The sequence below is a fragment of the Xenopus tropicalis genome, chromosome 1 (genome assembly GCF_000004195.4).
Source record: "Xenopus tropicalis strain Nigerian chromosome 1, UCB_Xtro_10.0, whole genome shotgun sequence".
Classification (NCBI taxonomy): domain Eukaryota; kingdom Metazoa; phylum Chordata; class Amphibia; order Anura; family Pipidae; genus Xenopus; species Xenopus tropicalis.
Genome location: NC_030677.2, coordinates 68,579,151 through 68,605,421, shown reverse-complemented (window position 1 = coordinate 68,605,421; position 26,271 = coordinate 68,579,151). Strand labels below are relative to the sequence as shown.

General features: G+C 39.4%; 1 protein-coding gene across 1 annotated transcript in view; it reads left to right on the top strand.

Annotated features, from left to right (window-relative positions):
- The window catches only part of egf (epidermal growth factor), a 66,647-nt gene that overhangs the window by 5,796 nt on the left and 34,580 nt on the right, over nt 1-26,271 (top strand). Inside the window, 11 exon segments of the mRNA NM_001113007.1 lie at nt 12,822-13,021; nt 13,831-14,012; nt 14,972-15,202; nt 16,929-17,140; nt 18,607-18,729; nt 19,347-19,469; nt 21,419-21,541; nt 21,799-21,924; nt 22,668-22,804; nt 24,898-25,046; nt 25,870-25,974. Coding sequence (NP_001106478.1) covers nt 12,822-13,021; nt 13,831-14,012; nt 14,972-15,202; nt 16,929-17,140; nt 18,607-18,729; nt 19,347-19,469; nt 21,419-21,541; nt 21,799-21,924; nt 22,668-22,804; nt 24,898-25,046; nt 25,870-25,974 — 1,711 coding nt within the window.

Below are 26,271 nucleotides of genomic sequence, written 5' to 3'. Positions count from 1 at the left end.
GCTATTAAAGGCACAGCCTACATAATGAAAAGGGTTTGTGCTGAAAATACTTTCCCTGTTCTTTTAATTGAAAAAAAAATCAGGGAAATTATTTGTGCACTGGTGATATAAATATCTACCTTGTAAGCACCAAACATGGAGTAGCTTCAATTTGCTTATTTGCCCCGTTTACCTTAAGAAATAACAAAAATACACATTTTTTTGTAAAGACAATAAAGCAGTACAAGCCCTATTTAATGAACTCATTTTGAATAAGAGGGTATACTGCCCCTTTAACATGAACTCAACAATATTTCTTATTCAGAATGTGGGGGTGGAGTTAAGAATTAGTTTAAGCCCCGTGATATAGACGATTGTAGTGGTGTTACAAGACCTGAGCTGAAGAAGTGAAAATACATAAGATTTTTTTGGAAAGAGGTGCAGAATGTTACAGGTAGGAAAAATAGAAATTTCATGTCAGCATAAAGCTGGCCCTAAAATATAGAGGACTGAGGACTGTACCTTAAAAGAGACTAACTTAATGTAGTAGGGTATTTACATTAAAGTAATAAAAACATAGAAGTGCAGTGAGCCAGGAGAGATTTATTATATGAACAAGGAGAGAGAGCCATAATCTGTATGCCATACCAGTGCAGAGTGTCACAGTGAAGCTGCTGGTCTACAGCAGTAAATAGGTCAGTAAGGAAATAGATCATTTAGTATTAAAAAATTACATTCCATTGTTGAATACTTTAGCCAAAAGAAGGCAGATTGTAATAGAACAAGTTGAGATTAGAGAAATTTATAGAAAATGATTTACAGAGTATTAAGGAAAGTATTAGAAAACTTATATGAGCGTATTTTCGACAAATTTTTTGTTGCTTGCGCAACTTTTTCGATGCCTGCGACTTTTCCGTATGCTTGTGCGAAAAAATCGGAAAGGTTTTCCTGCTGTTTACAATCATTCGGTACGAAAATTTTGTGACTTTTGGATCGCCAATACGATACAGGTATGGGATCCCTTATCCGGAAACCCGTTATCCAGAAAGCTCCGAATTACGGAATGCCCGTCTCCCATAGACTCCATTTTAATCAAATAATTCAGAATTTTTAAACTGATTTCCTTTTTCTTTGTAGTAATAAAACAGTACCTTGTAATTGATCCCAACCAAGATATAAATAATCATTATTGGATGAAAAACAATCCTATTGGGTTTAATTAATGTTTTATTGATTTTTAGTAGACTTAACGTATGAAGATCCAAATTACGAAAAGACCCCTTATCCGGAATACCCTTGGTCCCGAGCATTCTGGATAACGGGTCCTATACCTGTATTATCGTGACTAATACGATTTTTTCGTAAGCATTTTCGTGATATTTGCGATCTTCAGAAATTTTCGTATCCAATCCAAATTTATCCCATTTGGGATTCGAACTCCTGATTTCATGAATCTGCCCCTATGTCTAACCGATGGAATATGAAAAGTTCTTCCTTTCCAGCAGCATGTCTCACTTTTGGCACTCTCCTTCATGAATAGGGAGGAGTTCTAGCCAGCTCTCAGGAACTTCCCTGTTCCCATGGTTGGATTGGGGGTGTTGGGGCCTACCAGTTCTGCCACTCCAGGGGCCCCACACCCCCCCTGCAGGGACCCTCACAGCCCGCTAATGCCCCCTAGGGGTCCCGTCCATCCCCCAAGTGTGCATAAGTAGAGGTAGCGGGGAGGGAGGGCAGCTGGGATCAGGCTGTGCCAGCGTTTTTTTCCCGTTTTCTCACCGGCCCAGTTTTTATTTAATTATTGTAATCCATTTTTCAAAGATACAAACAGATTTTTTTATTTTTAATTTTGGAATTTCACATGGGCCTAGCTTTATTCTTCATTTCCCAGGGTGCTACATGTCATGTGACTTCTCTGATAAACTTCAGTCACTCTTTACTGATGTGCTGCAAGTTGGAGTGATATCACCCCCATGCCTTTCCCCCCAGCAGCCAATCAGCTGAACATGGAAAGGTAGCAAGATAGCAGCTCCCAGTAGATATCAGAATAGCACTTAATAGTAAGAAATCCAAGTCAGGCTCGGGGCTCCTCTAGTTACATGGGAGTAGGAGAAACAATAGGTTACCTGAAAGCAGTTCTAATGTGTAGCGCTGGCTCCTTCTGAAAGCTCAGACTCAGACACAATGCACTGAGATGGCTGCCTACACACCAATATTACAACTAAAAATACATTTGTTGGTTCAAGAATAAAATTTTAAATGATAGAGTGAATTATTTGTAAACAGTGTAATTTAGAAATAAAAAGTGCACCATAAAAATCATGACAGAATCCCTTTAACCTTTAGGGGGTTATGTAATAAATGGTACACAGTGTGCTAGAATTCTAATAACCCATATAAACCAATCATCTGGTAGCACACCTTGGTAAACTTTGTTCCTTGACCCCAGCAGCCAAAACACTATTGCAACTATTTTATAGTTATTTTTAATGCTGGCTGCTTAGATAAACTAAACCAGATTGCTGCCAAAACTCAAACTGGGGAAAGAAAAAGCTAAATTGGTGTGCACTGGGCCCCAAGCAAAACTTTTTGCAGGGGGATCAGAGCATTAAAGATACAGAATGTCACTGTATGGTTTCTTCCGATACTTCAGATGTGTCTGACTCTGTTGTGTCCATGGAATTTTTTTCTAATGCTGACAGCTGTAGAATCCCTGATAGATGAGCCTCCCAAATAGCACACGTAGTGTATGTAGTGAAAACCACTTGCCTACAATTAGCTACATATGCTTAAAAATCACCCCTACCTGTGCCTGTACCTGAATGCAATGTATGCACTGAATATGCTTGGGTGCAGGAACATGTAGCCGAAATCTGCCAAGAAAACGAACTCTGGTTCAATGCATTCGGATACAGGCATAGGTAGGAGGATTTTTAAGTGTATGTAGCGTATTCTCGGCAAGCGGTTGATGTCAAATTTTACGGGGAAACGGGACAGATTCACTCATCACTGGAATTAGCCTCAATTAGTTCTGTTTTATAGGGAATCTTAAAACTGACAGGAGAGTGCTACTTTTGTAATAATATGTATGTGTATGCGAGAAATTATTATATAGATTAGTGCAATACAGTTAATAAAGGCAAAAACTAATTGTTTCTACAATATAATTATATGCCATTGGGCAGTTAGTAATTAAAACTAATAGCAGAAAAGTTAGAACAGCATATGCATGCCATACGTGTGCTGTCTACATTTTTAGAATATTCTCACACAAGCACTACAGTGGAGTAAAGAAATTAGGCAATACTTGGAGCCATAGCAAAGGTATGTTGTTCTTAAGCAAACAATGCAGCTTCTTCAGATTCTTATTTATTATCCTTATCATTTTCATTTATTGCCACACTGACAGAGCTTTATGCAGCGCTTTATAGAGTAAAGGGATACAAATATGAAACCCAACGCTTAATATATATAGATAAACATTTCACCAAAATTGATTCACAGTTACAATTGGATATTGTTAGGAGACAGTAGAGGAAGGGCCCTGCTCACAAGAGCTTACATTCAGAAGGAATGTAAGTGAGATGTAAGGTGAGGGTAACCAGTATAGTTGTAGAGTTCCTGCTGGTTAGTGAAGTGATGGTAAGTGCAGGAAAAGAGATGAATACCAGTAGTTAGTTAGTATGTGAGCAGAGAATTGGGGGTATGGTGGGGGTCAAGCTGCTAAGGGCTTAAGTTATTGTGGTGTGACACTGGTGAGTACTTTGTAGGTACAAGAATCTTGATTTGAATCTTGTATATGTCAGGAACTGGAAGAGAAGGGCAGCACTTTTGGAGCAGAAGGAAAGGTTTATGAGTCTGGCAGCAGTGTTCATGATGGATTGGAGTGGGGTCAGTTTAAACAGGGGGAGTCCACAGAGCAGAGAGTTACAGTATTCTAAACAAGATACAGCAAAGCCATAGATGAGAATTTTGTCTCTTGTGTAAAGAAGGGTGGAATGCCAGAGACACTCCTAGGTTGAAAATGACATGATTTAGTGAGCGTTTGAATGTGGGAAATGAACGAGAGGACAAAGTCTAATGTGAGTCTTAGACAGTGGTTTTGTGGTACTGGGTTTATACTGTTATTTTCAACACTGACAGTGGTGTCAGGCAGGAACGGTTGGAAGATAACCAGTCCAGTTTTGTCTATGTTGATTTTTAGGTAACAAGAGGGCATGAATGTAGAAATTGTTGTTAGACAGTCAGTGACACAAGCTTAAAGGGAGGGCAGGTCTGAAGAAGAGAAGTAGATTTGAGTATCATCTGCATATGAATGAATGCTGAAACCCAAATAATTTGATTAGCTGTAAAAGATATAAGATGGTATAGATCAAAAATAGGAGGGGTCCAAGAACAGAGCCTTGAGGTACCCCAACTGAAAGAGTGAGAGGAGGTAGAGGCTGTATCATAGACACTGAAGGATCAGTTAGAAAGATAGGAGGAGATCCTATTGAATATGGAGCAAAAGGCAATGATCAACACTGTAACACTGCAACACTTTCATGCAGAATGAATTTGTATCATAGAAAGAATCTGCATATGATCCTCCAGCAGTAAGTGTGCCATCAGTTTTGACCAAATTACAAGATCCATTTGTGGAAATGCAACACCAAACCTGCAGGAAATCATTATTGTGGTTCTTTGTTGCTGGCTGGCATACATCTAGTTTGTATTGTTCTCAAACCCTTTGACTGAGAACCTGCCCTTTGTTTAAAATTTTTGCTCATCAGTCCAGAGCACCTGACTTCATCTTTCTGCAACCCAGTCCTTATGTTTGAATGCATAATTAAGTTGTTTTATCCTTGGAGGGATGGTTTTTGGTCATAACCAAAAGAGTTCTCTGGACTGTAGCTGAAGCACCAAGGTCCAAGTGGTTTCTACAAATTCTGAGCTAACAGCAGAGCTGGACATCTTCAGATTTCAAGGGGAAGTAAGCTTAGTGTATTTCTTTTCTGTTGCACTAAGTTTCCAAGGCAGATCACTGTGTTTCTGTTCCTTAACCTTGCCTTCTTGATTGTTGACAACACATCCGAAAACATGTTTGACGCAGAATTTCTGCTTGGGTAAGACCTTGCTGATGCAGGATGAAAAAATTAGTTTTGGTGTTACGATGCTTACTTTTGACATGGTGCCAAATCTGAAAGGCTTAAACTACCAATACATTCAAATATTGTATTGCTTCACTTTTGCAAAAACACTCTTTTTAAATGAAACACTATTACAGAAGACATAAAATGACAATTTATTACAAATATTTTCAAGAAGTTTCATTGGAGACTGGCATGAATAGGACTATCACATGGTAATAGCTACATCAGAAGTCAGAGGTAGCCTTGCTAGTTGACATGGGATGCTGTCCCCCTCATCAAGTAGGCTAGTGGGGGAATTGTCCCCATGTAAGGAAAACAGTGAGTAGCTTGTTGCATTGTCAGAGATCTAAAGCCATGTGATATTTAATAAAGGCTTTTTAAGATACTGTACTGTATATTTTCCTGTTGGAGCTGTATTCTACATTTCGTTAGTAGAATAGTCAGTAGCCCCAAGTTATACCCTGAAACCTGTGGAACTGTCAAGGAGTAGGAGATATGTTGTGCAGGAGATAAGTTGTGCAGTCTTGCCAAAAACATGACAAGAAGTGAATTTGGGTATAAGGCACCTCCTTTAGGTGGTACCCGTGAATCCTAGGGTGCTATATCAGTGATGCTGGACAGTAATGCAGGTATGTTGTTAACAGTTCACCATCTCTATTTCTTACACACAGAGACTAGCTTCCTAGTCTCCTCCCACTATTTTACAAAGGCTGCAACATTCTAACATCCTTCAAAAGCATACAACTTTATAAAACATTACACAGCTTATGCACATACATAACATTTCTCCCCCCTTCTACTATGTTTCAAAACCTGGAAACATTATAAAGCACATAGTCAGCCAGATGCTTAGGCAAATTATTTGGGCAAGTTGAACTTCGGCGGATTTCACTGGCGGAGTTCACTACTGCCTGAAGGGTTGTCCGGTTTTTGTGGCTGTGCAACCCGATTGGGTGGATCATCCAAGAAATGCCAGTTAGAGGTAGTATCCCGCACCTGTAAGGGCTCAGGAATGGGAACTAAACTACTCACGTGCCAAGTAGATACATCCTGCAGTCTGTAGGTTACTGGTCCCAACTGACTGGGAATCTGAATGGGATCAGATAAAATAGGATCACATTTTGATCTGATTGAGGGCTTTCTTTTCTTGAGGGATTCATTGACTTCCATCTGTGACCGTAAACATGTTAGGGGCATCCGTAGATTGCGGCCTATCATCAGTTTTGCTGGCGATTCCCCAGTTGCACTATGGGGTGCAGACCATTAGTGCTGTAGAACTGTAGTTAAAGCTTTGCTAAACAAAAGGCCTTCATGCAAATGTACCTTAAGGCCATTCTTTAAAGTTACACACCTCCATTAGCCTGTGGATGGTATTGAGGTGTTAAAGTGTGCCCTATGCCCTTCAGTTGAAGGAAATCTTCAAATTCTTTTGACACAAATTGTGGCCCATTGTCTGTAATAATTTCTAGTGGAAGTCCCCACCATGAAAACCATCCTTCTAAGGCTGTGATGATGACTTTAGAGGTAATGATTCCTGCTGTAGCTACCTCTGGCCATTTAGAGTACAAATCTTATGCGACCAACAAGTACCTCTGGTGTTTTGGTGCAACAGAGATTTCTCCACATATATCCAGCTGAATTGTATCCCATGGCACTTGTGGAAAAGGCCTAACTTGTAGTGGAGCAGCGGTTTTCTTTAGATTTTTCCTAGTGAGTAAGCAAGGTTCACAGTTCCGAATCAAGGTTTCAATTGGTTGTCTATGCTGTGTTGTTCTCACCAAACCTAAATGCCCTTCATGGGCCATCCTGAGGACTGCTTGCCTCAGTGCAGTTGGAATAACTGCCCTGTACCCGTGTACTAAACAAACATCTTTCCAAGGTGACAACTCTGTTCTCACTTGATAGTATGACTGAATGTGTCCTGGTAAAACATATGGCCATTCTCCGTGTAAGAATGTTAGTATTTCTTAAATTACTGGATCATTTTGAGATGAGGTCACTAAGGCTAGTGATGTAACTGTAAAGACTAATGAATTGGATATCACCAGACTGTCTTCTTCCTCCTGTGAAGTCTTTGTCTCCTCAGGCTTGAGGACCACATGGGACGGGTATGTAGAGGACTGAAGTTGTATTGATATAGCCTGTCTGACCATCTGTGAATACGCAGGGGACGATGGTCTGATCCTGATGTTGACAGCAAGTAAGTTAGGGCTTGGTGATCTGTAAACCTCCTGCCATAAAGGAAATGATGCCACCTTTCACAAGCCCACATACAAGCCAATGCCTCCCGCTCTCCCACAGCATATTTCTGCTCAGCTGGAGAGAGAGCTTGAGAAGCAAAAGCAACAGGGTGCTCCACTCCATGTTGAATCTGTGGTAAGACTGCATTTATGGCAATGGCTGAAGCATCACAAGAGACAAATGTCGGTGCATTTGGTAAAAAATGTGCAAGGGTTGGTGCTGAAGCAATACACTGCCTCAGTTTACAGACTGCTTGGGAACAAGCTGGTGTCTACATCCACTGTACATCTTTATTTTTAATAAGGCACGTAATACTGTTGTGATTTCTGCATAGTCAGCTACGAAACGTAAATAATAATTTGTAAATCCCAAAAAAGAAGCAAGTTCTGCTCTGTCTTTTGGTTCAGGCAATTGATGTATGGCCTCAACGTTGGATTGTAAGGGTTGAATTCCCAGTGATGATAATCTATGACCCACAAAGTCAACTTCAGATAAATTGTTACCCCAGAGATTTCTGCAAAAACAGAGACCATAACTTTATGGAAACAGCTTGGGGCAGAACACAGCCGAATGGCATGCATTTGAACCAGTAAAGTCCTTGATGTGTAATGAGAGCGGTCAGGTTTCCAGCCTGCAAAGACATGGGTATTTGTAAATAGCCTTGACGGAGGTCCAGCTTTGTGAAAATTTTTGACCAATGGCATTGGGAAATTTAATCTTCTGTAGTGGGCAGAGGGTAACAGCCGGGTTTTATTGCTTTGTTTACCTGACGTTAGTCCACACATAGCCGAATCTGCCCATTCTTTTTTGCAATTACTAGGTTTGAGACCCATGGGAGTCAGTTGGTTCTATAATATCCTCCTGCAACAGCTTATTGAGTTCTGCTTCTACTGCAGCGCAAGGACTGCATCATTGGAGATACTTGAGTGTTCACCATTGGATTGTGATAAAATTTGCATATCCGACCCAGTCCATTAAAGACCTGAGGATATTTTTCCTTCCAGACAGTGTCTACTATGTGTATTTCAGTATTTGTCTGGTCAAGAACTTTAAATCCCAGTGCATGAAACAAGTCCAGCCCCAGTAGGTTTGCTCCTTTCTCAGTGACATAAAATGTAAAGCTTCTCAAATGCTTGTTTTGGTGTGTAACAGGTAAGGTTATCTGAAATGTGGGTATTACTGTAGCCTGTAGCAAGTTAGTGTATATTGGAGTGGGTAATGCCAAAAATGTGCTTTGTAAGTAGCAGCGTTTATAATGGAGACCTTTGCCCCGGTGTCCAAAAGTAGTGGTATTGTGACATTAGCAATAACAAAGTGGCAGAGTTTGAAATTTGCATTATCCTTACCCACAGCATGAATCTGACTTTCATCAGGTACACAGTCATCTTGCACTAAATTATGAACTGATGTGTCCGTCATGGAGCGGCAGAATTTAGCAAAGTGGTCCATTTTATTACAGCGCCTGCAGCGTTTCCCTTGTGCCGGGCACAGTGTCATGCCACCTTTATGGCAGCTGCCTCCACAATTGAAGTGAGCATTAGAGTTACTGTCAGTCAGTTTGTGTACATAAATGGGGATCTCACTCCCTCCTGCAGGGGGCAGCATATTTTTGGCAAAACCATTTCCATTTTGCACCCCAATTCCACAGCTTTTTGTAAAGTAAGTGTATCTGGCTCCATAAGCAACCTCTCTCTGAGTTAAAGGTTTGTTGTATTTCCAATAAGTTGGTCTCTAATCATTTCATCTTGCAAGGGCCCAAATTTGCAGGGGACTGCTAGCTGTCGCAGATCAGCAACATAGTGACGTATAGGTTCCCCTTCAGCCTGACAGCACTTGCGAAAATGCACTCTGGCTACTAAAGCATTTGGGGCAGGTTGAAAATAATTCTCCAGGGCCTGTACTGTAGCAGTGTATGAGGCATCTGCTCCCAGAGTTGTGAAAATGCAAAATGCTTCAGAGCCCAGGGAGTTAAGTAACAGGGCCCCTTTCCTCTCAGGGGAGGTCCCATCCAGGCCAGATGCCAGTAAGTAGATAGAAACTGTTCATACCAGAGATCCCAGGGCACTGCAGGCTCCCCAGGGTGCTGCAGAAACTTTTCATAGGGTTGCACAGAGGGTTCAGATGTCCTTGTCGCCATTGTTATATCAGTAATGCTGGACAGTAATGCAGGCATGTTGTTAACAGTTCACCATCTTTATTTCTTACACACAGAGACAAGCTTCCCAGTGTCCTTTATAAAACATAACACAGCTTTTGCACATACATAACATAGGGGGAACTCTGCAATGTGGAAAGGGGTAGCAAGGCTGCACAGGCTGTGTTTTTGTGGAGGTTGTTCTAGTAAACAAGAATGCTAATATGGGGACAGAGTGCTGGGAAGGTTTTACCAACAGTGTGCTGCTAGAAGTTAATAGTGTGGCAGCACACCGTTGGTAAAACCTTCCCAGCACTCTGTCCCCATATTAGCATTTTTGTTTCAAAATGTATATAATTGCTTATTTGCTAATCTTTTTACACACATACATATTGTTAATTTTTGCCATCTAAGTTGATATTACAAGGTGTTTACTTCTTTGGCGGTATACTCTCCTTTTCCCCTTCCTTATGTATGATGTAAGTTCCTTCCATCAGAGGCAGGCCAAGTCGGCCGGGCGCCCTAGGCGGCCCAGCTGGCCACCTCACCCCCACTGCTTCCCCCAGCCCCCCCACGTGCACACAAGCGCGGGGATGCCGGAAGTGGAGGGAGCTCTGCTTGCAAGGCGTGCAGATGCTGTGCAGGGATCGCCGGAAAATAAATTGTCAGGGTAAGAGGTCCCGGACTAGGGGTGGCAACAGAGGTACTTGTCTAGTGCCCCTTCACTGTTGCGCCCTAGGCAGGTGCCTACCTCTAGTTCCGGCCCTGCCTCCCATCCTCCTTTCCTGTTTCTGCTGTGTGTGAGAAGCTGTTTAAAGGGTTGGGAAAAGAAATTATGATCTTTAGCATTTGTCTATCCACCCTGAAAAAATAACTTTTGTGGTTAGGTTCCCTGCAAAATACAGTATGTGTAACTTTTCTGAGACTAAAACTTTTTGTAAGTGGACACACAGTACAAGAACTGACCAGTAGATGTCACTGTTCTATTCTATAAAAAGAGAAGGTTCCATTTGCTCGTCCTCTTTTGGGTCTGCACACTTGCTGCATTGTAAGTGTATTGTATTGCAAGTATTGTGCTGCTGGTGCTCTGGTGCCACAATGGGTGGATTCTCAGTCTGCAGGCCAAAAATCCACCCGATGCTTTAAAAACCTGATGTTGAGCCTGCAGCCAGAAGAATTTGACTCGGGTGAAGTAGGGCTGGTATTTTACCAGCATAGCTGGCAAAACACCCCTCAAGGTTGGGGTCAGTATTACAAATTTACCGGCAATGTAGTTGCTTGTAAATTCATAATATTCTCAGATTTGGCCCCTGGCCTGCCCACCTAAGCCCTTGTCCTGCCCCAATCCTAGTAAAGTATGCTTACCATGCGTTCCCGTCCCACAGCCCTAGAAAGAAAGATTGCTCTGCATTATATTCAGCTGCTATGTGGAGCAACTGCTTTATCAAAAGGGAGATGTACTTTGGGGCAGGTAGTGATACCTGAGGTTAAAGAGCCTTTAGGAAAGGGACATATTGCCAGGGCCTGAACTAAGCAATTTCTGAATCTGTCTGGAGTGGAGTGTGGCAGCTTGTGAGACTGTGCCAGGGGTTGATAGTCTGCACAGGTACCCCAAGGGCAGAAATTCTATTTATACTAAATGTTGTTTTATGCATTATTCCTTTTTTCATAAAGCTTATCTTTGTTGCTACAATTTGTGTGTGATTTATTTTCCTAGAGGGACTTCCTTAATGTGTGTGTAGGGATCTCCAAAATTGGGCCCCTAGGTTGGTTACCCCCAGGATAGACCCCAAGGGTGGGTGATACTTTAATAGTGCAACACCATGGGTGGGTTGGCACCTAAATAGTTAATAGGGAATTAGCTTCCCTGTAGTTCAAGGTTATGGCCACAGGGTGGTACAGTTAGTATAAAAGGCTGTGCAGCCATGTGCAGCCAGGTCTTCCTGCCTGGGACCCCTCTGGCTAGAGGCTAGTGACAGGCCAGGGCATAGTTAGGGAGCTAACTATTATAGGCCGCTCTAGGAGTGGCAGACAGGGTATTTAGCTGGGCAGCTTGGCCCCACCAGGAGACATACCGAGATTAAGATCTCCCAGCACTAATAGCTGGAGTCAGGGACTAAAGAGATAGGAATAGGAGTTTGCCTAATCCGGGGGATAGCCGGGTGACATTTCCAGAGTGAGGTCTCCAGGGGGTGTCTGCTCGTCGGGAGTACCGGGGATAGCCCTAGAGAGGGTATTCCGGCGTGAGTACCGGAGGGAACCCCAAAGGGAGGGTCATTTGGCTGGAGTGTTGCCGGTATCCCAGGAGAGAGGGACTCCTAAGGGAATAGAAGGTTTCCTGATATATCTCCTGTATGCAAAAGCTGTCTGCCACTCTTCAAATAAACACAACACTTGGTTCAGCATACTTCAGAGTGTGTGTGTATTACTCCTGGAGGATCTACACTACCTGGTAAGGATATACCCCAGTGAGGGGGCAAGGTACTAGGAGTGCTGGGAGTCCCCACCGAGGAGCAATATATTAAGTTCTCAGGAGGGGAGTTATAGTTCATTCTATCCCTATCCTGGGTGTAGGCACGCCAAGTAGAAAGAAATAGCTGTTCCCCAAAGTAAGCGGGGCTCAGGATCACTGAAAAGCGCCAAGTATAGTGACATATCAGCAGGTAGTGCCACAACTATTTATAAAGTGGGCTACATGTGCAAAGAGGTATTTAGGGTCTACTAGATTTCAAACACAGGCACATCCCAGAGAAAATGAAGTGAGTGTGATCCTATTCTGCAGAAGTGTGCCAAGATATATACATATACGCAAGAGTTGACGGCACACGCAGGAATTTTCACGCAGGAGTCAGAAGTAATAGGATAAACAAAGTGAGGATTTATTTAGTCCGACGTTTCAGTTCCTACTGAACGTCGGACTAAATAAATGTGTGTCCCTGATGAAAATTCCAGTAGGAACTGAAACGTCGGACTAAATAAATCCTCGCTTTGTTTTTCCTATTACTTCTGACTCCTGCATGAAAATTCCTGTGTGTGCCGTCAACCCTTGCGTATATATATTTATTTTTGTACTGGCACCCAGGTATCATCTGCAGTTTGTGGTGTGCAGCTTCCTGGCTATCTACATTTATATATATATATATATATATTGTATAGACATTGTAGTGTATAGACCAATGTCTAGTAACCCACAGCAAACAGGGGCCCAGAACAGTATTTGTTTTCTGTTGTTATAAACTGTGACTATTGCATTAAACTCTGCAAGTGACTTTCCTATTCAATAAATACACTCTCTTTGTGCCCACATGTATCTCATATGCATATATTCTGTTTTTCAGCTCATGTACCATTCCTGATTTTTAGCCACGGCAATGACATTTTTACCATTAACAGTGATGGGACCAATCTCAGGAAAGTAGTGCCCTCTGCAGGATCCACACTACAAATAGACTTTATCCAACAAGAGAACAGACTTTACTGGCTTGATCAAAACAGAGGTTTTCTTCAAAGAATGTACCTGAATGGCTCGAAGCATGAGGTAACCTGGATCCTGTGGTGTGCTGATATAAAATCTAAGATTAAATACCCAAAGAGCAAAGAATGAGTTATACTAATATTAAAAGTTAATACTGAAAAATATTCCCTTTCTCTTGCCTGTTTTCTGAGGGTTTTAAAGGGACAGTAAGCATAATAATATAACAATATGTATAATTAGTTTTATGAGTTCCTCTAAAATTGTGTGTGACAGGAAGTGCTAAAGTAAAACTGGCTTCATATTCTTGCTTAGTGCCAGAAATCATAGATATTTCTTAATTAAGGCAATAGGCAAAAAACAAGTTTGTCACATGCCCTATTCATTTAGCTCAAGTTAAAAAGATGTTCTTCTTACAATCTAGTAAAGTTGTAATTTACAATGTGCTTTTTCATAATATTTCTAAAACAACATTTTATCTTATATTTTGTGTTATGTAAGTTGTATGCGCATTTGTTAAATGATTTGAATGTGTTTGGACAAGTATTCAGCTTAGTTTAAACTTTGGGCACAAATTGAACATTTTTCACTGAGTTTCTGAGGCACCAAAAATCATAGCTTCTATTTGAAACAGTGTTCCTCAAACTCTGGGTTTCATTTGCAGGTATGAGTCCCCCCATACTTCTGATGAATGATCTCTGGTAAAGAAACCCAGCTCTACAGGAGTTGAGTATCATATTAGGAACAAAAATCCACTAGTACTCAGTTATGTGAACATAATTATTACTGACATTGACGCTGCAGAGACTTTGCTATTGTGCACGATTCTTGTCATGATTTTTGCCCTCCTTAAACACTTCTATTTTGCATTCTAGAGGCTACGTGCTGTAGGAAAAGGGTCTATTGGATTTGCAATTGACTGGAAACACAATGTCATTTTCTGGGCTAACCAACAGAAAGGAACAATTGAACTGACAAGCAGAAATGAAAAAAGATCTCGAGTACTTCTGAGAGGTTTATTTAATCCCAAGTTCGTTGCTATCGATCCTTTGGAAGGGTACCTTTAATACTGCTTTTTTTCTTACATTTACCATATCTATCACAAAGCTACTTTAATGGGCTTATCAGTTTTCAAATTTGTAAATTATAGAGTATTTTTCTACTTCAAATAAACTCACAATTTAAAAAAACTCAAATGTTTGCTTATTTATTAAAAAATCCAAATTTAAAAATAACATTGTGGAAAAAAACTAGGATACCTCAAATTTGTGAGTTTACAAGTTCAAACAAACTCGAATACCTCAAACATATTGAATTGAAGAAATGGCTTGAATTTTGCCTAGCTTTGAGATTTGCATTTGAGTTTTTGTAATTTTTGCACTTAAATATTGAACATTCGAGTTTTTGAACCATAATTTGAATATTGGGTGTTTTAGTGGAAAAAAAAAATTGAATCTTGGAAAAAATTTAACTTAGAGCATTGATAAAATACCACCATAATGTGGTACAGAAATGCTGAACACTGGCTACTGTGAGATAAGTAGCTAAAGTAAATGGAATCATTTTTAGGAGAACAAAAAAAGGTCAGTCTATGACATATACATATTTATAAATATATATATAAATTATATATATATGCACTTATGTATATATACTTAGGTATATGGAACTATATAACCTGCCTCATTCATTTGAGTGAAGTTCAAAATATCATAGGTGCTTGCAGAATTTATTTATTCTCCCAGCCATACCTATTTATAAAAGCACCAACTTTGTTGGAAATGTTTCCTGTCACCATTACTTTGAAGCCATATCTAATGCAGAGCCAGGACAAGGGGCTTATTATGTGAATGCTTGTTTAAAGAGAATTCTGTGGGAAATAGCATCCCAGTATTGCGTATACTTGATCCCTATTGTGTGTTTGTTCATGCATGGCTGTTTCAATAACTGGGAAAAGGGGCATTTTTCCAGAGCTCACCATCAGGCATTTAATCTACTATGTTCTCTGATTTTTAGGCTTCTCTTTTGGTCTTCTAACAAATCATGGACTATTATTCAAAAAGCAACTCTGGATGGAAGTAATGTAACATCTATTATTGAACTGAGTGGGGCACTAAAAGGCCTAACACTGGACACAGATGACAAGAAGATTTTTTGGATCTTGTCTAAAATTGACAGAGAGGATTCTGTTATTGGCTCTTGTTCATATAATGGTGACTCTGTAATGATTGTCAAGAATTTGAGACTGTAAGTTTTCACATGCTTTTTTTATATTTTGAATTTTGCACAAGGAATTCAGAATTACTTCTTTAAATAGTTTATGTAACCCTCCCCTGTTAGAGTGAATGATCAACATAGTACAGGGATAGACATCAGGTATAATCCAAATCCCAAAATACACAGAGCAATACTGAGACTTGTGGTTAATATTTTTATCTTATGCCAAGTAGCAACAATGTAAAAAAAAGATAATAGAATTCACGTCTCATGACCTGTGGCCAAAGTTTACTGACACAACCACCAAGGAGTTACAATAGGCTCTCAAGGGCCACTAATCTTAGTTATGTAGGGTTGAAAAAAGACCAGAGTCCATCAAGTTCAACCCTTCCAAGTAAACCCAGCACACTACCTATACTGACCTATCTATACACTCACATACATAAACTATATATACAACTACTAATACTAACTGTAGATATTAGTATCACAATAGCCTTGGATATTCTGCTTGTTCAAAAACTCATCCAGCCCCCTCTTAAAGGCATTAACAGAATCTGCCATGACCACATCACTAGGAAAGGGCATTCCCCAACCTCACTGCCCTCACCATGAAAAACCACCTACACTGCTTCAAATGGAAGCTCCGTTCCTCTAATCTAAAGGGGTGACCTCTGGTGCGTTGATCATTTTTAAGGGATAAAAAGAACACCCCCTATCTGCCTAATATCCCCTCTAGTGTTTGGAGTAGGAACTAATGAGGATGCTGACTGGGAAACAGACAAGGCAGATGCTTGGAAAACAGTAACATTTTAGTGAAGCACAGACAGGCTTAATAAGGTGATGCGGAGGGTAGTCACTGGCACAAGGATGGTTAATAGACCAGCAGGCTTACTGGCAGGGTATGGAGAAGTCCCATGTTCAGTGCAAATGCCCCATGACAAAATAAGGTGGAAAGCTGATAAATGTTTCCACATAAGTATTACGAAGTACAAACTGCATCCTTCCAGTGCAGCAAACAAGCAATATTTATTCATGGAAAAGCAGACATTTTTCTGTTTTTGTGAGCTGTATTCTCTTCTTATACTGTATAAATCATTATGAAAATGTATTTATGCTAGAGTAGTACATGTTCTGACAACAAGAACAGAGTGGAATATATATGTATTTGCAAACTCGTCCATTTACAAATCAGTTCTTCATGTGTATTTTGAATACATAAACCCCATATCAAGGCTGGGACCAAATAGTGACTCTGTTATGCTTCATTCCCAATAGAAAAGTTGCCAAAACATTGCACCAAAATAACAAAAAGACCCCTATGTAGCCAGCCACTTGAGTGCAAATTTAGACTCTTGCTACTGTTCTGTTTGCATTGCAAGCCAAAATCCAGTGTTCTAGATTTTCCAGAAGAGGGTTTTATTTCATGTACTCCACAATACATTTTTTAAAGTCTTTTTGTACCTCTAGGCTCTAGGGTGGTTCCTACTCTGTGGGGCTGGCCCCACTGGTGGAGCTTGTAGTGGCATGGAGTGATCAGCCTGAAGACTAGTTGAAATTTTGGGAGAATTGCCATTTGATCTCCTAGATAAACAAAGAAATAAGGTTGGACCTAACCAGTGGCTATACTTCAAGGGGGGGCCTAAACCAGAAAAGTTGGACAACCTCTGCCCTATGGTGTACAAGGTCTCTTGTGTGCATGGAATTTTCAGTGAGCTACACAGTTTGATATTAATGTTTTTTTGTTTTTTTTCAGTTCAACGAAATATCATGTTTTGGGAGTTTCTCTTCTCTATAATCATATCTATTATTCAGAGAGGAAATCTGGTTCCATAAAAGTAATTAATAAATTCACAGGGAAAGATATTGTTTCAGTCAACTTGAAGCCATCAATCATGGAGATTAGAAATATAAAAGTAGTATATCCAGTGAGGTCCTATAGTATTCCAAATTCCTCTTCCAACCAAGGTAAGTTAAATTCCCATTTCATTCCTACAAAAAAGTGTTCTGTTGTCTTCATTTATTAATTATTTTTGTTATAATACTATCGAGGACCAGGGCTGGAACTAGGAGTAGGAAGAGGAGGCACCTGCCTGGGTTGGGGGGGCGCCAGGCGCCGCTGCCCTGTGTGCGCTCATCATGCGCTCGCTTAGGCCAGGCACTGCCGAGGACTTTGTCACCTTTAACATTTAAGGCAATGGTTTTAATTTCTATGGTTCTCCTAGGGAGAATAATATGGTTGCACAATACGGGTAGCTACCTAAAATTCAAGAGATTGGAAGTATATGGAAAAATATATTGAGATCTACAATGAAAACGTATTAGCTTTCTATTACTCAGTTATAGAATGAACAATTCTTAGCAACTTTTTAATCGGTCTTTATTTTGTATAGTTTCATTTAGACCCGAGCAACCAGATAGGTGCTGAAATACCAAACTGGAGAGTTGAACAAGAAGCAAAATAATTTAAAAACCATTGCAATTACAAATTGTCTCAGAATAGCAATTTCTACATCATTCTTAAAGTTCATTTAAAGGTGAATAACTTCTTTAATAAATATAAAAGTGTGACTTATAACATAGTATGTGTGAACATAGCATAGCACTGCATTACTAAGCCTTTTGTGTTTTTATAAATTTGTAGAAATGCAATGATTTAGTGTTTTTTCAAGAAATGTTAATCTTGCAATATGTAGATTTTTTCACCGATGTTGATATGCTGACTGCCTGCCTGAAATTAGCTATGGTAGGCAGGTAAGCAGAGGATCTGGAGGAACACAGTTCATCAATAAACAGTTTAGCAAACTTGTTCAAAACTTGTCCCCTTTCTGGGACTCTCACCTTCCACGGTAACTTCCACACTCTGGAACATTTTCAGGTTTTTTCACTATTCCCAGTGACTTTCACACATCCACGGTGACTCTCACACTTGAGATCATTTGGGCTTCACCTTAAGCCCTGCTGAAGGCAGGCAGCCTTCCTGCTCTGTGCCCTTCTCTGAAAGTGGACACCTTCCCAGTGACCCCTCACTCTCAGTGACTCCTTCACACTGAGCGGCCCCCAGGTGCTCACTGCCCTCCAGGCAGCTCCTCTCTCAGCTGCCTCTTAATTAGCCAATTAGTCTTATGGCCAATGTCACCCACATTTTAGTAGTCCTTTTATAGACAGTACCCATTCATTTAAAGTGGCTGTATGAACTTTCATATGCAAAATCTTGAAATTGAGTGGTTCTATAAAGGTGCATGGGTGGTTTTCTAGCCTTCTGGTTTTTACTTTCCTTTATAAGGCGATAACATGTTTTTATTTCCTCTGCGTTTGCAGTACAGTCTCTTTACTTTTCTCTACATAAACTTTATTCTGTAGCTCGCTTCACTTCACTAGCCATTCTTATAAGTGATTCATAGTAGTGATTCTTCTTTATTAACGTCTTACAGGAGCAAAGTCGTGTTCCATTTCCAATAAACACTGTACAAAAACATGTGAAATAGATGCAGAGAACCAGAAGTGCCATTGTATGAATGGTTTTGTCCTCAGTTCAAATGGGCGATATTGTGAAGGTAAGAGAATGTGGAAAATTAAAGGGACACACACAAAAAATCAAGTACAGAAAAATGAGAAAAATGGTTAAAAATTTGCAAAACACGAATGTCGCGCAACGTTATCTATGTGCACAATGTTTTTTGACGTGACTGCACCTATTTTGACGTGCCTGCTCCCATTGAAATTGGTAGGCCTTTCCATCGGCGACTCTTATTGTTGCCGGCTTTTCGGAGCAGTTAGTTGTCCGTCATAGCAGAGATATATAGTGGGCGACTAACTTGCTCCATGGGCCATATATCACAGCCTTGGAGCCCAATAATTTTGGAGCCAAATAATAATTGTGGGGGCTAGGATAATGAAATGTTTAAGTTCTTAGATTTGAATAAAATAAAAGCTTTTCACATGTGTTTATGCAAGGCCAACTGCACACACAACATTTTCTCTGCCAGCGGAGGCTGATCTGCTTTTGTCTGATCCCTTTTGTGCGTGCAGAAATGCTAAACTATGCAGAAAACACTGTGTGCCATTGGTCTAAGACAGTTATTAGTAATTTACTAATTTTAGAGGATACAAAATAAATGAATGTAATAATGAGGAAATAAGGATTTATTAAATCTGCAATTTAATCTGACAGATATAAATGAGTGTGCCCTATGGAATCATGGGTGTACTCTTGGATGTGAAAATATCCCAGGTTCCTACTTTTGTACCTGCCCAGAAGGCTATGTTTTACTTCCAGACAATAAGACATGCCATGGTAAGTACTGGATCATTAAATATTAAGGATTATTAGGACAATTAATTAATCAGAATCGCACTGTAAAGTTGGTTAGAAAATTTTCCATAAACAAGCCCTACCATACTATAGGGCTCATTTACATTTGTTAAAACAGTGTAGTGTGGTTAGCGTATACTCAGGTAGCACTCAGAGGAGCAGGAGTTCTCATATATAAATATAACTATATATCCCGTCCTATGATACAGTCATGTGTGATGTCTGTAATTTGGATTAGCACACAAGGTAAACCAACAACTAACTCTCGACCATAGAGTGGTAACCTATTTTGCCTGTATTAGACAAATTTCACAGGATGGGCCTTCGCAAGATGGAAGTAATTTAATGGAGGGTGTTGGATAGCTACACCTCCCACTGCCAAGTATAAGTACAAAGTTTAAATAAAATAAATATATGGACACCAGAAGCTCTTGCAAACAAAATGATAACTGGTTTATTAGTCCAAAACAAATGATGATGTTCAGGGTTCAGACAAAATACTCACAGCCAATGAGGTGATAGAGCAAGACTCAATAGATGATAAATGTAGAAAAGTATCGCACAACTGTGGAGAGTATAGGGAAAGTAGTCTTTTACTCTTAGGATATCCACCTTATTGGACCAAACAGCCGACGTGGTTCAGGGATAGGAGATAACCTGACACCCTTGTCTCTACTGCAGTCCCTACAATAAGGCTGCAAAGTCTGTAAAGGAGACTAATCCTCTAACCTCCTAGTTGGAGTTCCTACAGAACTATAAATACTGACTGCGGCCTGTAAGCTTGTGGGATCCAATGCAGACATTTTCTTCAGATTTAAGACTTAAAGGAGAAGGAAAGGTAAAAACTAAGTAAGCTTTATCAGAAAGGTCTATGTAAATACAGCCATAAGCACTCACAGAAATGCTTCACTGAGTGCTCTATCAAAAGAAACACAGGATTTCTTGTCTCCTTTTTTGTAAACTTGTTTCGGTATCTGACTTCCTCTTTCAGAAAAATCCTTAATTCCTATGGCCAGAGTCTGCGCAGTTCTTTCCTCTCTCCCCTCTCCTGCTCCCCCCTCCCATAAGAATGCTAAGAACTCCCTCTCCCCTCACTTAGGAATGTATGATCTGAGCTATAACAGCTAGACTTCAAACAGGAAGCTACTTAAAATGGTAGCTGCTGTCTTAAGCAAATAAAGAAAGAATCTAGGGTTCTTTTCTCAGGTATGGTAATGCTTTCTGCACAATAAATATATTGTTGTAGATGGTACTAATGTGGCAAACCTATTGGCAGTAAAATGCCAAAATGACTTTCCTTCTCATTTAAGTTTGCTGAAACACGGGTAGTTCCTAACTACACCTGGCCTCTTGTGCACTACCAGCAAAAGCAGTCACTAATGTTTGGGTCACTCCTGTACTCTTTGTGGAATTCCTCAGTCTCCTGGCTTTACGCTTAGATGTACAATCTCATAGTCAGTCTCCTAGTTGTTCCCTTTGATCCTAGTAGTGACAGACAACATCCTCAGCCTCTCTGGGATTTTCTTGCACATGCAGGTTCCCCAGAACAATCTACCAGTAGAAAGTCTGCTACAATACGTGAGCTGGACCAGTGGAATGGAGTGTTTAGCTTGCCCATTCTTTCCAAAACACTCCAGCTTTCTGAACCCTACCACAAGATTATATGAACAGAGAAAACATTTTCTGTTTGATGACACTTTCTCTGGAGCTTACATCTAGTGAGAAATGATAGGCAAAATACACCATTTCACCTTTTCATTTGGCACTTGATCACAGGCATGAGTGTACTGTGTCATCACGTACAGTGTATAATAAATTAGGAATGCAATGGCTGCCTGGAAGAGCCTTAAGCATTTAATGTTGTTGTTTCCTATAGCTCAATTCTAGCATTCTGAGACAGACAGCTAACATGCTTTATTTGTTTGAATCAGATAAAACTCCTTGCCTGACAGAGCACATAGAATGTAGCCATGGCTGTGTACAAACAACCAAAGGGCCTTTGTGTACCTGTCCAGAAGGATCGGTGCTCTCTGAAGATGGAAAGTCATGCACAGGTATATGACTATTAAATATCTAGAACCTAAGGTAATTAACATCTAACATTTTGCATTCTGTGCAGTAGTACAGAGTGTGACTGCAGAATATCAGGGTAATCCTGACAAATCAAGCGAATCAAGTGAATCAAGGGCTGCCTCAGAAAATACATGAATCCAAAGTAAAACAACAAAGCTAATAGAACTGACAATGCTGTGGTAATACTGATGGACTATTGTTTATTACTGAGTTTGTTTAAATCTAACTTTTTTTACAGGGTGCACCTCCCCAGATAATGGTGGATGCAGCCATATTTGCATAATGTCAGGACCTGGGACTTGGGAATGTGACTGTTTTCCAGGGTACAACCTACAGTTGGACAGAAAACAATGTTTGGCCTCAGGTCAGCAATAGTTTAGATTTACCATATTCCTATGCACATATTATGCTGTGAGACATTTGGTAAAAGTTAAAAATGCTGGAGCATTATTTATTGTTACTTGTGCCAGAAATAAAACAATGTAGCAAAGTTCTAAGGATGCTATGTAGAAACATAATTTGCTGTCAAGGCTTCAGCTGCTCTGTTATTACTGCTATGCTTAGGAAACTTCACAGTCATTTAAACCCTGGCAAATGCCCTGCCATTTAGTGGTCCCTATGTATCTAGCTCTGCATCTTTATACTCAGTGTGGCAACTTTCTGTCATGCCCTATTACTTGTATATAGTCAGGACTTAATAGTTTCCAAAACTTAAAATTCAGAAGCTGATGATCAACATAGAAACATCTAAGTGGTCATGGACAGAACACACTTCTTGAGAAACCTGACTTTTACACTTTGGCTATCCACATCCATGTTCAAATTACATGTGAATTTAATGATTAGTCTGACCTGCATGTTGTTATCTTGAATGTTTTGGCTGAGTAGGTTATGGAAGAGGCACTGCTTGCCCACCTTAGCCTGCTTCTAATACAACCTGGGCTGTCAGAATACATCAGTATGCTGAACATCCAAGCACTTTGCTACACCATGAAACCCATATAAGTGTTCCAGTGTTTTAAAATACAGTAGAGTAAATCAATAGCCTGAAATAAAAGTTGGCAATGGTTCTATATACTAACTTCTGGAAATACTTTTCAAGTACAGGTCCTCGCCCATATTTAATGTTTGCAAATGTTCATGACATCAGACGAATTAACTTTGATGGAACCAATTATGAAAGTGTACTCGACTCACAGATCGGTAGAGTGTTTGCCCTGGACTATGACCCAGTTGAAGATAGGGTAAAGTATTATTTGTACTAATTACAGTCTTACTTTTCCTTTGGTGACAGAACATGGTGAAAGCGATAAAAGTTAAGTGATAGAAGAGTATTGATGGTTTAGATCTGAGCTATTTAAATACAGATATGGTGACTCTTATCCAGAGATCTGATATATATAAAACTCGGATTTACTGGATGGTGAAATATTATAACAGGCAAACAAATTCTATTTTAGTTCAAATGCTATGAGCACACATCTTTACCAAAAATGTATTTATTGTTTTATATTACCTCCTACCCCACCAGAAGTGGGCTGTGAAAACAATGTATGTATGTATAACTTTATTTATGAAGCGTTACAAGGATACGCAGTGCTGTACAGTCTTACAAAATACACAATTACACACAGGGAGGACAAGTGTTAAAATATATAGGTGAAAACACCTGCAGCTTAAAACTGCTAATATCTCATTAACTTAAAAAGAAAGAAAATCAAAAGAGATTCTGCCATGATTTTTATGGTATACTTTTTATTTCTAAATTACACTGTTTACATAGCAAATAATTTTAATTTAGCTGTAATATTGTATGTAGGCAGCCACCTCAGTGCATCTCAGAAAGAACCAGCGCTACACGTTAGAACTGCTTTAAGGTAACCTATTGTTTCCCCTACTCCCATGTAAGGAAGGAGTCCCAAGCTGGAATTTATATCACTCCAACTTGCAGCTCAGCAGTAAAGTGTAAATGACATTAATCAGAGCACAAGTGACATTGCTGTGGCACCCTGGGAAATGAAGAATATGACTAGCCCCATGTAAAATTTCAAAATGAAATATAAAAAAATCTATTTGCATTTTTGAAAAATGATTTCAATGCAGAATGCTGCTGGAAAAGTTGTATTAGTTAATATGTTTTGAAAAAAAAAAACATGTTTTCCCATCATATTCCTTTAATATAAATTGCAAAAGATCACTCTGAATAAGTTTACATCAATTTATTTACATTTAGTTTGTAGTTGTAAAGTTTAAACACAAGAGGGTGCTGTTGCCTAGTGATAACATAATTTACAGTATAAATACAGGCTACTGTGCCAAGGTACAGGATATATACAGTTTTCTAGTTTATAAATGCAAAAGAAGGTGTAGAAAGATATAAAAAGAAGATATAGTTACGTGATCTTCTGATGCATCAAGTAAAATTGTGAAGCACTGGAATTAATTGGTTTTAATTATTTTCTTTTAAGTTATAAATCAATTCTCTACAATGCAAAGATACAAAGGAAACAAAATGACATCTACTTAGTGCTCTGAGAGCTGACAAAAGGGACTCAAGTGCAAGAGCATGGCCCTAGTGCTCACTTACAGAGCAATTTCACTATAGAAAGTGCAGGTCTCCTTGCTAATTAAAAATCCAGTGCTGTTTGCAGAGAGCAGAGTCAGCTTTAGGAATAAGGTAAGGACAGGGCCCCTGATTCAGGCTGTGCCTCCTGACACTCCCAAACTCCATGAATGACAGGTGGTGTTAGCTGGTTGGTGAGGGGATGCCAACATGCCTCCACCTGTCTGCGCCTCTTGTATAGAGTGCTGCCTTATGCAAGCAATCCTGTATTCAGAGGGCAAGCTGCAGTACCTTTTTGGAGTGCAGAGACTTGCGGTTGCTTACACAATGCACGACGCAGAGCACAAAGTTAAAAAAAATATTTCTGATTGCACACTATATTACTTTTTGCACACTGTGTCCTGCATAGTAAATGACACCTGCAGTGTGCAAAGTGCAAAAAACCCATAAATAGTGGTTCTCCACTTGAAACATTGCCTTTGGTTACTGCCATAGGATTAAATAAGGGCAATTTTACATGGTTAGGAGTGCTATTACCTTGTTGCTATACTGTGTGCACTGGAAATCATATCCGTTAAAAGATATGGATGTATGTATTTATTATGTCATGGAGACTAAGTTTCTGCAAAGATAAATGGCTACTATAATATATTTTATATGAAACATAAATCTTTTGTCTATTTTTTGGCAAAGCAATGTTTTACAGATTCCATAGGAGTTTTCGAAACCAATTCAGTTGTCACATTTTATGTGTCTGCGCAATTTTATTCTCAGATGTACTTTGCACACACAGCTCTGAAGTGTATAGAAAGTGCAAACATGGATGGCAGTGACCGGAAGAAAATGATTTCTGGAGATCTGAGCACACTGGAAGGTCTTACTGTTGATGCAATTAATAGGAAACTATACTGGACTGACCGAGGGTGTGTATTGTTTACCGTTTGATATACTGTATATTCTGAACACTGGAAAGTTTTTCAGGATCATTTTATTGTAAAATATGTATTGGTTTTATTGTGCTGCCTTAGTCTAAATATTTTTTTCAACCTCCATATATGTTCATTAAGCTTAGATACCCTTCTGCTCTCTTTTTACATGCATGTTGATATTATTTACTACTCTCTCTTATTCTTATTGTTACTATTGTTCTAATTGATATAATATACTGTATATATCATACATTTATTAGTGGACCATTAAAGTACTATCTATCTATCAATATTTTATAACTATATATCTGTAATATATATCTTTATAGTATCCTTACTTATTATAGTATTATTATTTTATATAATGTTATAATGCTTCCACAGTAATTAATACAGGTATAGAATCTGTTATGCAGAAACCCATTATCCAGAAGGCTCTGAATTATGGAAAGGCTGTCTCCATTTAAATTCTAATTTTTAAAAATGATTTCCTTTTTCTCTGTGATAATTAAACAGTACCTTGTTGTTGATGGTAACTAAGCTGCATGAATCTGTATTGATGGAAAAACAATACTACTTTGGTAAATGAATTACATAAATTTAGAAGTATGGAGATCCAAATTATGGAACGATCCCTTATCCATAAAATCCCAGGTACTAAGCATTCTGAAAATAGAGCCTGTATCCTATATGAAGCACCCTCACCTACTATAGGACAAATATATTTACTTTTCTAGTTTATTTATGGTATTTATCTACTTCTTACATATATACAGCTTACATAAATAATTGATTTTGTTTTCTTTGACATCATCAGAAAATCATGCATTGAAAGAAGTGATTTAAATGGAAAATACAGGAAAATCCTCATTCAAGAAAATAACATTCAGCCGAGAGGAATTTGTGTTCATCCACTGGCTAAGTAAGAACTCTACAGGTTTCCTTGAACATGCATTGGTTTATCTGCTGTTAATGTGTCACATTACATTAGGGAGGAGGCCTTGCCAGCAAAGAGTATTACAATTACCAGGGCTGCCATCAGGGGGAGACAGATGAGACAACTGCCCTGAGCCTGGTGAATTTTTTGGATTTTAGGGGGGCCTGGCAATGTTGCACTTACTTGTATTAGCCAGGCTCCCCTGCTGTCAGAGAGATGGAGACTTGGGTGCCTGCAGTTTTTCCCCTACATAGCTTTCCCTATGCTTGTTGGTCACTAATG